The sequence below is a fragment of the Acanthochromis polyacanthus genome, chromosome 11 (assembly GCF_021347895.1).
Source record: "Acanthochromis polyacanthus isolate Apoly-LR-REF ecotype Palm Island chromosome 11, KAUST_Apoly_ChrSc, whole genome shotgun sequence".
NCBI classification, from domain to species: domain Eukaryota; kingdom Metazoa; phylum Chordata; class Actinopteri; family Pomacentridae; genus Acanthochromis; species Acanthochromis polyacanthus.
This window is the reverse complement of record NC_067123.1, coordinates 10170186-10182228: the sequence shown is the minus strand read 5'-3', so window position 1 is coordinate 10182228 and position 12043 is coordinate 10170186. Positions and strand designations below refer to the sequence as shown.

Here is a 12043-nt window from a genome sequence, read left to right as displayed (position 1 = left end):
AAAATGAAAATCAAAGCATTTTTTAAAATTCGTATATCCCTTTTTGATTGTGAAAAAAAAAGCCTTGTATTTCAATTTTAATTTTTGCCTTTGAAAACGAAAATCAAATAACCACTCGTTTTTTGTTTTTCAATACCTGCTTTAGAACGGAAAATCCAATTACCAAAATATACACTGACCCTCTAAGTTAACCAAACATGAAGAAAATGACATATTTTACTAATTTAAGAACTCTGTATTATTACGTTTTCTACATATAGAAGAGTCAATGCCATATTTGCATTTCTAGTATTAATATTTCTACTTATGGAGAAATCTGTTCTATATCATTGATATGTGTAATATTGTTATTTTCCTCTTCAGTGTTTCTTTTTTTGAATATCCACACATGAAAGAATCAGTACTTGTGTGTTTTTTTTATTCACTTTCATTTTACATTGTTCTCTGCACATTACATTTTCCTCTTTGCTGTTAAAACACTGCAGATTTCCTCACTGTGCAATTAATGAAATCTTATCCTATTAATTTATGGTAATGAAATCATAGCTTGCAAACTGGTACACTGGTCTCATTTTGACCTGAAAGCTGCACATGGGAAATTAGATGAAAATATAACAATGAGCCAAAGGTAACAAACAGGTGATCTCTCTGCATAGAAACCAATACAACTGAGGAAGCAGATAAAAGGGGGGAAAAAATACATTTAAAAAAAATAGAAACTGGAACAAACAGCATCCAAACATTTAATATGCAGGTAAACATTTTGAAAAACAATAGATACATACAAAAGGAGATAGAAAACTTTTTTTTAAACATAGATAATCCTCTACCTCATACATCCATCATCTTTTCACCACTTAATCCTCATCAGAGTCATGGGGGCTGGAGTCTATCCCTGTTTGGACAGTGATGGCCAGCAAGTAGACATCGTTTATAATTATCTGTAAACCGTATGTAAGGCAGTAATTAAAACACACCACTAGGTGGTGCTGTAGCACTGTATGTTGTTGTGCTGAGCCAAGCAATACAAGCTGTTTGTCCTTTCCAGGATACTGTAGTGTACAATTGTTCTGCAGAGGGCGTCATGTTTCACTAAGCATTCTTTTTGTTTTGTTTTTTACTGTTGTTGAAGGTTGTCTGTGCATGAACAACTTGCAACAATTCAAACCATTCTCCATCACAACTACGAGCCCTGCTGTCTGATCCTCTTCTCTCTGCATGACAACCTGCACCTAAATACACCAAGAAACACAACACAGAGCTACACAGGGTTTGTGGAGAGACGTCCCACATACAGCAGACACATAGGACCTTTGGCTAACACATCTTTCATAGATATTTATCCTTGAGCAGAAGAAGCAGTCTATTACAGAAATGCAGAATGTGTTCAACCTGTGACAATAATCATATAAAGTTGCTCTTCTATCTGTGGCTATAGTGTTCCTCTGTGTAGAATTATGACCACAAAGTGACAGCTATATGTTGTTTCTGTTCCATAGTTACGTTGTGAGTAAAACTATGAGTTATTAACATTTAGAGTGAGTTGCTGAGATCAGATGTTTGAACAAGAAAAGTTGTTTGCAGATTAACTGTTTTCATTCAATAATAATCAACACCTTATCAATAATATAGATTTGCGGCTCTGTTCTTATTTCTGTCCTCATGTTTCAGTCTCTGGTGACTGTGATTCTGTAGAGGCTCCATCATCTGATGCAGGTTCCTTGTTCTTCTTGCTGGTTCTGGCTCAAGACACTTGTTTATTGAAGATCGTTCTTTATTCCTTGCTCTGCTGGACAACTTAGAACCAATCAGAAGCTTCTGTGATAATTTTCCATGATGGATAAGACACTAAATATTTAAAGTGTCCACATGGTTTGTTTCCAACTTGGGTTAGTTGCAGAGGCTTAATAATTGCAAACAGAATCACATACGCTGTAAGATAAATAATGGTTTTGACAGAATCCCAACTTCACTGGAGTTTACTCTCCTCCTCCAGTCTTCCCTGAGAGTCTGTCAGGACAGACTAAGAAATGAAGAAGTGAAATTACTGGTCAGATGCTTAGATGAATTTATTATACATTAATAATTATTGGATACTAACAATTAAAAGGAATAACAGGCTGGTGTTTACATAAGATTAACCAATAAAACCTTAAAGTTGTCATGTTTTCTTAACGTCTCTCTTTTTTTTAAAAATCACCCAAAATGAACCAGATCTTGGAAGTCATGTGACAGATACTCGTTCACAATTTGATTAAACTGCTCTCTGAGCAGAGAAAAGAAAATTAGGAAAACAAATCGGTGAGAGTGAGACGAATACATACAGTACATACACACAGTGGTATGCAAAAGTTTGGGCACCCCTGATAATTTTCAAGATTTTCCTTTATACACACGTGGACAAAATTGTTGGTACCCCTCAGTTAAAGAAGGAAAAACCCACAATTCTCACTGAAATCACTTGAAACTCACAAAAGTAACAATAAATAAAAATTTATTGAAAATTAAATAATCAAAATCAGCCATCACTTTTGAATTGTTGATTAACATAATTATTTAAAAAAACAAACTAATGAAATAGGGCTGGACAAAAATGATGGTACCCATAACTTAATATTTTGTTGCACAACCTTTTGAGGCAATCACTGCAATTAAACGATTTCTGTATTTGTCAATGAGCGTTCTGCAGCTGTCAACAGGTATTTTGGCCCACTCCTCATGAGCAAACAGCTCCAGTTGTCTCAGGTTTGATGGGTGTCTTCTCCAAATGGCATGTTTCAGCTCCTTCCACATATGTTCAATGGGATTCAGATCTGGGCTCATAGAAGGCCACTTTAGAATAGTCCAACGCTTTTCTCTCAGCCATTCTTGGGTGTTTTTGGCTGTGTGTTTTGGATCGTTGTCCTGTTGGAAGACCCATGACCTGCGACTGAGACCAAGCTTTCTGACACGAGGCAGCACATTTCTCTCCAGAATGCCTTGATAGTCTTCAGATTTCATCGTACCTTGCACACTTTCAAGACACCCTGTGCCAGATGCAGCAAAGCAGCCCCAAAACATTACTGAGCCTCCTCCATGTTTCACCGTAGGGACAGTGTTCTTTTCTTCGTATGCTTGGTTTTTGAGTCTATGAACATAGAGTTGATGTGCCTTACCAAAAAGCTCCAGTTTGGTCTCATCTGTCCAAAGGACATTCTCCCAGAAGCTTTGTGGCTTGTCAACATGCATTTTTGCAAATTCCAGTCTGGCTTTTTTATGAGTTTTTTTCAGCAGTGGTGTCCTCCTTGGTCGTCTCCCATGAAGTCCACTTTGGCTCAAACAACGACGAATGGTGCGATCTGACACTGATGTACCTTGGCCTTGGAGTTCACCTTTAATTTCTTTGGAGGTTGCTCTGGGCTCTTTGGATACAATTCCAACGATCCGTCTCTTCAATTTGTCATCAATTTTCCTCTTGCGGCCACGTCCAGGGAGGTTGGCTACTGTCCCGTGGGTCTTGAACTTCTGAATAATATGAGCCACTGTTGTCACAGGAACTTCAAGCTGTTTAGAGATGGTCTTATAGCCTTTACCTTTAAGATGTTTGTCTATCATTTTTTTTCGGATGTCCTGGGACAATTCTCTCCTTCGCTTTCTGTTGTCCATGTTCAGTGTGGTACACACCTTTTCACCAAACAGCAGGGTGACTACTTGTCTCCCTTTAAATAGGCAGACTGACTGATTATGAGTTTGGAAACACCTGTGATGTCAATTAAATGACACACCTGAGTTAATCATGTCACTCTGGTCAAATAGTTTTCAATCTTTTATAGAGGTACCATCATTTTTGTCCAGGCCTGTTTCATTAGTTTGTTTTTTTAAATAATTATGTTAATCAACAATTCAAAAGTAATGGCTGTTTTTGATTATTTAATTTTCAATAAATTTTTATTTATTGTTACTTTTGTGAGTTTCAAGTGATTTCAGTGAGAATTGTGGGTTTTTCCTTCTTTAACTGAGGGGTACCAACAATTTTGTCCACGTGTGTAAATCACTGGTTGTTCGGATCAGCAATTTCAGTTAAATATATCATATAGCAGACGAACACAGTGATATTTGAAAAGTGAAATGAAGTTTATAGGATTTACAGAAAGTGTGCAATAATTATTTAAACAAAAGCAGGCAGATGCATAAGTTTGGACACACTTATTGTTTAATTGATTTAATTAGCAGTAACTATTGGAACACAAAATTTGTTTGGGAAGCTCACTGACCCTTGACCTGCATACACAGGTGAAGTCAATCATGAGAAAGGGTATTTAAGGTGGCCAGTTGCAAGTTATTCTCCTCTTTGCATCTTCTCTGAAGAGTGGCAACATGGGAGCCTCAAAACAGCTGTCAAATGACCTGAAAGCAAAGATTGTTCAACATCATGGTTTAGGGGAAGAATACAAAAAGCTAGCTCAGAGATTTCAGCTGTCCACTGTGAGGAACATAGTGAGGAAATGAAAGACCACAGACACAGTTCTAATTAAGGCCCGGAGTGGCAGGCCAAGAAAAATCTCAGATAAGCAGAGACGAAGGATGGTGAGAACAGTCAAACTCAACCCACAGACCAGTTCCAAAGACCTACAACATGATCTTGCTGCAGATGGTGTCACTGTGCATCGTTCAACTATTCAGTGCACTTTGCATAAGGGGATGCTGTATGGGAGAGTAATGCGGAAGAAGCCTTTTCTGCATGCATGCCACAAACAGAGTCACATTTGGACAAGCCAGCTTCATTTTGGAATAAGCTGCTGTGAACTGATGAAACCAAAAATTGAGTTATTTGGACATAAGGGGTGGTATGCATGGCGGATGAAGAGCACAGCATTCCAAAACAAACACTTGTTACAAAAGATATTCACAACAGCCAGCTCACCTTAAAACGTCAAACTTTATTTACTTTGTGAAACTTTTATAAAAATGTAAAAAAAAAAAAAAAGAATAATCCAATGAAATCAACAAATCTCATTCTTGTTCTGTTTAGAACTCAAATTTTGTTTCTACAAACTTCATCCTTCTGACTCTTTTTCATTGAAATCAGCTTTTAATAACAGAACTGTGCAAACACTGAAGGAGGAGAAAGAAGCTCTCTGGAAAACGTTCACAAGTGAGACTGTCGACATTTAAACCTGTCCAGAAAGTTAAGCCTCAAAAGCTATTTTTACACTTTAACATGTGAGTCTTTTTGCTTTAACTCTAAACCGTGTTTAGTTGAACAGATTAATCTGATTTCCTTTATAGATTTGTGCTCAACGTGTGACCATAAAGGTTTGTGTTTTCTCACTTTATGTTCTTAAACAGATAAAAAGCACAAACAGCAGATCTTTCTATCCTCTGTCTTAAACAGAAACACAAACAAACAGCACGGTGCAGCCGATAAGTTCAACACTTCCTGAAATGACGCCAAATGAGGGTATGGGTTTGGTCTTTCTTTCTTTCTCAGCTGGAACTTTCGCCTCAGACTTTAGGGTCTTTGACATCACTTATCAGGTCCTTACAATGCAGTCCTGAGATCCAACCCAGAAAGTTCCAAAACAAATAAGAACCTGGTAAGTGGCGTCAAACTTATGGACTCAAATGTACATCCTCTGATGATTAAAGATACATTGATGGACTGGCAGATATAAAACTTTAACCTGAAAACTTGCTGCTTCCTCTAAATCACACAAACATCCTCAGTGATTTCTTCTACCGGACTGAAGTTTTTTCTGTAATCTCTTCAGAGATGTTCCATGTCCAAAATATGAAGAAGGCTGGAGCCACCATGGAGGGAAGTGTTATTATTTGTCCACTCATAAATTGAGCTGGGAAAAGAGCAGAAAAAAAATGTAGAGATAAAGGAGGAGACCTGGTGAAGATAGACGACCGGAATGAACAAGTAGAAAACATATTCTTTCATATTCTCTCTAAATGTTTCACAATGTCAGCAAAGGAAACTAAGAGATTAACTTTCATCAACTTGTTCAGAGTTTAATGGACAGATGATTGACGACACCAGCAAGTTGTGGATCGGTCTGACAGACTCAGAAGAAGAAGGCCAGTGGTTGTGGATGGACAGCTCACCACTAGAGGAAAGGTTTGATTCTTGTCAAAAGATATTGATCCATCTCCAGAATCAAAGTCATCGGGTTTTATCGAACCTGTTCTTCATCTCTTGCTAGCTTTTGGGGTCGCTTCCAACCAGACAACTGGATATGGGAAGATGTTCAAGGAGAGGACTGTGTGAGGATGGGGGAGAAAACTGGAGATCCTGACGTGAAGTGTTGGTTCGATAAATCCTGCCAAGTTCCTCACAGAGGTATTTGTGAGAAACCAGGAAGAAATGACCAGAATGCATCAGAATGTGTCTAAAATTTAGTTCAGATAGTTTCACGATCACAGTAGGGTCATTCCACCTTAATTCACCGAATGCCCCACGCCCCACCACCTTCAAATTAACAAGTTTAAAAAGTGGCGAATATCGATCTGGTTAACCATGTGTAAAATCTGGGGTAAGTGATGGCATTAGTTTTTGAGTTAAATATTTTTAAAGAAAATTGGTTTCATGTGGACTTTTGCGTTGTTTTTCTTCTCGCCAAGCTGTGGAGTAATGTTTGAAGTGCCATAACTCCTTTACACACACTAAGAAGACATATGAGACTGAACGTTTCCTGTTTTAGTTTTGCTGATATCTTGAAAGAAATCTGTTTGAGGTGCGCCTCAAAACACATCCACAGGTGTGCCTCCAGTTAGCTCAAATTTTGTCAATTAACCTATGAAAAGCTTTCAAAGCCATGACATCATCATGGGGCCTTCCCAGATAGTTTGAAGGCAAATTAATCTCAGTGTCTGTCAGCTAAAAAAATCTCTGTCATTATTCTAGCATTTAGCAAACAGAAATAATTTTGGTAATCCAAACTGACCTAAAACAGGAAAAGCGGTTTTACCTGTCGATATGGCTTTCAATGGTACAACACTGCTTGGGTGGGTGGGTGGATGGATGGATGACCAGATATATAATGGTGCAAAATTTGGTCAAAAACCTTCAACCTTTCTGTCTTCTCCAGTATTCCACCATCCATAACTTGTTTAGCCGCATGTCGTCGTTTCGCCGCTGGTTGTCTATGTGGTGTCCATCAAACGACGTGGGCTTTAAAGATAATTGGAGCTCTTTTTGGGGAAAACCTGGTCTAATTAGGAGAGACAGCATCCATCCCACTTTGGCTGGTGCAGCTCTCATTTCTAGGAATATGGCTGATTTTATTAGTACTCCTAAAGCATGACAACCCAGAGTTAAGACCAGGATGCAGAGCTGGAGTTTTACACACCTCTCTGAAGTTTCCTCACAGCTGTCACCCTCCAGTAATTCAGTTAACTTTATTGAGACTGTGTCTGTCCCCCGACCACCAAAATTCAATAAATTAAACAAATCAAAAATATACAAAAGAAATAGTAACCATAAAAATGTATTAAAAATTAATACCTCTATTTCAACAGAGCAAAGAAACAGGATAATTAAATGTGGTCTGTTAAATATTAGATCTCTCTCGTCTAAATCTCTGTTAGTAAATGAGTTGATAACTGATCACCAGATTGATTTGTTCTGTTTGACTGAAACCTGGTTGCAGCAGGAAGAATTTGTTAGCCTAAACGAATCAACTCCCCCTAGTCATATTAACTGTCATATTCCTCGAATCACAGGCCGAGGAGGAGGAGTAGCAGCAATCTACCATTCTAGCTTAAAATTGAACCAGAGGCCTAAACCTGATTACAGCTCATTTGAAAATCTCACTCTTAGTCTCTCTCATCCAAATTTGAAAGCTCAGAAACCAGTTTTATTTGTTGTTATATATCGTCCTCCTGCTCCTTATTCTGAGTTTTTATCTCAATTCTCAGACTTTTTATCTGAATTAGTGCTCAGTTCAGACAAAGTTATTATTGTGGGTGACTTTAACATTCATGTTGACATAGACAGCGACAGCCTTACAACAGCTTTTAATTCATTATTAGACTCAATTGGGTTTTCTCAACATGTAAATAAACCAACTCATAGTTTTAATCACACTCTTGACCTTGTCCTGACTTATGGCATAAAAATTGAAGAGTTAACAGTATTTCCCCAGAACCCTCTTCTTTCTGACCATTTTATGATAACATTTCAATTTAAAGTAAAGGATTGTTTAGCAGCTGAGAACAAATATCATTACAGTAGGTGTTTCTCTGACAATTCAGTAACTAAATTTAAGGAAATACTACCCTCTCTGTTTACTTCAGCAACATTTACTGATAAATCAGAAGGCAAATATTATAATTTTACCCCCACAGAAGTGGATTATTATGTTAATAATGCTTCAGCCTCACTGCGTACAACTCTTGATAGTGTTGCACCTGTAAAAAAGAAAGTTATATCTCAGAGAAGACTTGCTCCTTGGTATAATTCCCAGCTGCGGATTTTAAAGCAGGCATCCCGAAAGCTGGAAAGAAAGTGGTATTCCACTAATTCAGAGGAAGTGTATCTGGCTTGGAAAAATAGTCTAGTAATCTATAAAAAAGCTCTTCGTAATGCCAGGACAACTTATTATTCATCTTTAATAGAGGAGAACAAGAATAACCTTAGGTTTCTCTTTAGCACTGTAGCCAGGCTGACAAAGAGTCAGAGCTCTGTTGAACCTTGTATTCCTTTAGCTTTAACCAGTCCCTTCCTTTCCTTTCCCCAGTCCTGTCCCGTCCCTTCCTTTCCTTTCCTCAGTCCTGTCCCGTCCCTTCCTTTCCTTTCCCCAGTCCTGTCCCGTCCCTTCCTTTCCTTTCCCCAGTTCTGTCCCGTCCCTTCCTTTCCTTTCCCCAGTCCTGTCCCGTCCCTTCCTTTCCTTTCCCCAGTCCTGTCCCGTCCCTTCCTTTCCTTTCCCCAGTCCTGTCCCTTCCTTTCCTTTCCCCAGTCCTGTCCCTTCCTTTCCTTTCCCCAGTCCTGTCCCTTCCTTTCCTTTCCCCAGTCCTGTCCCTTCCTTTCCTTTCCCCAGTCCTGTCCCGTCCCTTCCTTTCCTTTCCCCAGTCCTGTCCCGTCCCTTCCTTTCCTTTCCCCAGTCCTGTCCCGTCCCTTCCTTTCCTTTCCCCAGTCCTGTCCCGTCCCTTCCTTTCCTTTCCCCAGTCCTGTCCTGTCCCTTCCTTTCCTTTCCCCAGTCCTGTCCTGTCCCTTCCTTTCCCGTCCCTTCCTTTCCTTTCCCCAGTCCTGTCCCGTCCCTTCCTTTCCTTTCCCCAGTCCTGTCCCGTCCCTTCCTTTCCTTTCCCCAGTCCTGTCCCTTCCTTTCCTTTCCCCAGTCCTGTCCCTTCCTTTCCTTTCCCCAGTCCTGTCCCTTCCTTTCCTTTCCCCAGTCCTGTCCCGTCCCTTCCTTTCCTTTCCCCAGTCCTGTCCCGTCCCTTCCTTTCCTTTCCCCAGTCCTGTCCCGTCCCTTCCTTTCCTTTCCCCAGTCCTGTCCCGTCCCTTCCTTTCCTTTCCCCAGTCCTGTCCCGTCCCTTCCTTTCCTTTCCCCAGTCCTGTCCCGTCCCTTCCTTTCCTTTCCCCAGTCCTGTCCTGTCCCTTCCTTTCCTTTCCCCAGTCCTGTCCTGTCCCTTCCTTTCCCGTCCCTTCCTTTCCTTTCCCCAGTCCTGTCCTGTCCCTTCCTTTCCTTTCCCGTCTCTTCCTTTCCTTTCCCCAGTCCTGTCCCGTCCCTTCCTTTCCTTTCCCGTCCCTTCCTTTCCTTTCCCCAGTCCTGTCCCGTCCCTTCCTTTCCTTTCCCGTCCCTTCCTTTCCTTTCCCCAGTCCTGTCCTGTCCCTTCCTTTCCTGTCCTGTCCCTTCCTTTCCTTTCCCCTGTCCTGTCCCTTCCTTTCCCCAGTCCTGTCCTGTCCCTTCCTTTCCTTTTCCCTGTCCTGTCCCTTCCTTTCCCGTACCTTCCTTTCCTTTCCCCAGTCCTGTCCTGTCCCTTCCTTTCCCGTCCCTTCCTTTCCTTTCCCCAGTCCTGTCCTGTCCCTTCCTTTCCTTTCCCCAGTCCTGTCCTGTCCCTTCCTTTCCTTTCCCGTCCTGTCCCTTCCTTTCCTTTCCCGTCCTGTCCCTTCCTTTCCTTTCCTTTCCCGTCCCGTCCCTTCCTTTCCTTTCCCGTCCCTTCCTTTCCTTTCCCGTCCCTTCCTTTCCCGTCCTGTCCCTTCCTTTCCTTTCCCGTCCTGTCCCTTCCTTTCCTTTCCCGTCCTGTCCCTTCCTTTCCTTTCCCGTCCTGTCCCTTCCTTTCCTTTCCTGTCCCTTCCTTTCCTTTCCCGTCCTGTCCCTTCCTTTCCTTTCCCGTCCTGTCCCTTCCTTTCCTTTCCTGTCCCTTCCTTTCCTTTCCCGTCCTGTCCCTTCCTTTCCTTTCCCGTCTTGTCCCTTCCTTTCCTTTCCCGTCCTGTCCCTTCCTTTCCTTTCCCGTCCCTTCCTTTCCTTTCCCGTCCTGTCCCTTCCTTTCCTTTCCCGTCCTGTCCCTTCCTTTCCTTTCCTTTCCCGTCCCGTCCCTTCCTTTCCTTTCCCGTCCCTTCCTTTCCTTTCCCGTCCCTTCCTTTCCCGTCCCTTCCTTTCCCGTCCCGTCCCTTCCTTTCCTTTCCCGTCCCTTCCTTTCCTTTCCCCAGTCCTGTCCCGTCCCTTCCTTTCCTTTTCCCTGTCCTGTCCTGTCCTGTCCAGGTCAGTCCTTTCCTGCCCTCAGCTCCGCTCGGTTCAGTCCCTCTCCCATTTCCCTCCCTCCCGTCCCTCCTGTCGTTTCGGTCCCTCCCGTCCCTCCTCTCTGTTCCCCTTGTTTTCTGCCCTTCCTGTCCTTTTGGTCCCTTCTGTTCCGTCTGGTCCCCGTGTCTGTATGCGTGTCTCTGTCTGCTCCTTGGTTGCCCCAGTAGGTTTGGTTGGGCCCATGGGGGCGCCGGGAGGCGCCCGTTGAGGGGGGGGGGGGTACTGTCACAGTTCCGCTCCTCTGTCCTGTCGGTCTGGTTGTCTGCCATCCGCTTCTCGACCCTGTCTCTCCTCCCACAGCTCGGTGCCTGAGTGGAGTCTAGCTTCTCAGCTGACTCCACTCAGGCAATCAACTACCTCCACGGCTCCCGGACAGCTGACTATCATCTCACTAACGACTCACCTCTACAATAAGTACCGGCTCAGCCTTCCACTCCCTGCCAGAGTGTTGAACCAAAACCACGTAGTTAGTTCGCTCTCCAGCCTTTTGCATTTTCTGTTTTGAGTTCCTGCCTTGTTTTTGACATTGTTTTTTCCTGCCTCCATACAGCCAGCTGTCCGGGATCCCCGCTGTCATCCTTCCCCTCCGGCTCTCCCCCAGCCAGTTATCACCGGTTCCTCCTTGCCTGGAACCCCCCACTCCTGCCTGGAACCCCCTGCTCATGCACTCTGGTTTCTCCATCCTGGCCATAATCCACCCCATACAATAAAGCATTCTAAATCATCCTCTGGTCGAGGAAGCGTGGCTCTCTGCTCGGGTCCAACCAGCTCTGTTGCGTGACACTGACACCGAATCAAACCAGTTATGGTGACATCAGTTCTAAGAAGTCACTTTCTTTGGTCATTAGTGGTTCTTTTTTGTTCAGACTGCTTGTCACTTTATAGGCCACATTTTTCTAATATTGTAGAATAACCTGTTCACTAAGCAACCAGCAATCAATCTTAACCTGCAAATACCCCTTAAAGATTCACTTCAGAGTTTTCTCATTAACACACAATTCAGTTTTACATTCAGAGTTACTCACAAAAACACAGTGTGTATCTCTGAGCTCTAGCAGGCACACTGAAGGTGTGTCCTGCCTGATAGTATTAAATGTGAAGTATATTGTGATAACAATGCAGAATGATAACCCTTTATTGATCCCACTGAGGGGAAATTTGCATTGTTACAGCAGCAAAGTGGAAAATGTAAACATGTAACCAATGTCAGTAGAAAAATAAAAAGTCAACAAAAAATGTAGAAATGTCCAAATTACTCTGGATGTGGAAATAATTTTGCACATATGGATGGTATTGCACAGAATCTTTCAAGAGAA

The 12043-nt window shown here is 42.2% G+C and overlaps 4 protein-coding genes across 7 annotated transcripts in view; 3 read left to right on the top strand and 1 right to left on the bottom strand.

Moving 5' to 3' along the window:
- Positions 1–12043, bottom strand: part of LOC110947454 (BOLA class I histocompatibility antigen, alpha chain BL3-7-like) — a 349371-nt gene that overhangs the window by 18375 nt on the left and 318953 nt on the right. The gene's annotated exons all lie outside the window — the stretch shown is intronic.
- LOC110969857 (major histocompatibility complex class I-related gene protein-like) overlaps positions 1–12043 on the top strand; it is a 273081-nt gene that overhangs the window by 89901 nt on the left and 171137 nt on the right. The window lies entirely within an intron of this gene.
- LOC110946460 (major histocompatibility complex class I-related gene protein-like) overlaps positions 5663–12043 on the top strand; it is a 204188-nt gene continuing 197807 nt past the window's right edge. The window contains exons 1-3 of the mRNA XM_051956046.1: positions 5663–5905; positions 5995–6103; positions 6189–6325. Coding sequence (XP_051812006.1) covers positions 6009–6103; positions 6189–6325 — 232 coding nt within the window. The 5' untranslated portion in view covers positions 5663–5905; positions 5995–6008. The remainder of the gene's footprint in view (positions 5906–5994; positions 6104–6188; positions 6326–12043) is intronic.
- Positions 6525–11529, top strand: LOC127536222 (uncharacterized). 2 transcript variants are annotated; one of them, XM_051956004.1, is made up of 2 exons: positions 6525–11137; positions 11278–11529. In XM_051956004.1, the coding sequence occupies exon 1, from the start codon at positions 7311–7313 to the stop codon at positions 11037–11039; it is 3729 nt and encodes a 1242-aa protein (XP_051811964.1). In that variant the 5' UTR covers positions 6525–7310; the 3' UTR covers positions 11040–11137; positions 11278–11529. The 2 variants fall into 2 exon arrangements, with proteins under 2 accessions (XP_051811964.1, XP_051811966.1); XM_051956006.1 differs by having other exon boundaries at positions 6525–11193.

Coding starts and splice junctions, on each gene's coding strand:
- LOC127536222 (XM_051956004.1), top strand. CDS start 7,311: ATGCAGAGCTGGAGTTTTACACACCTCTCTGAAGTTTCCTCACAGCTG.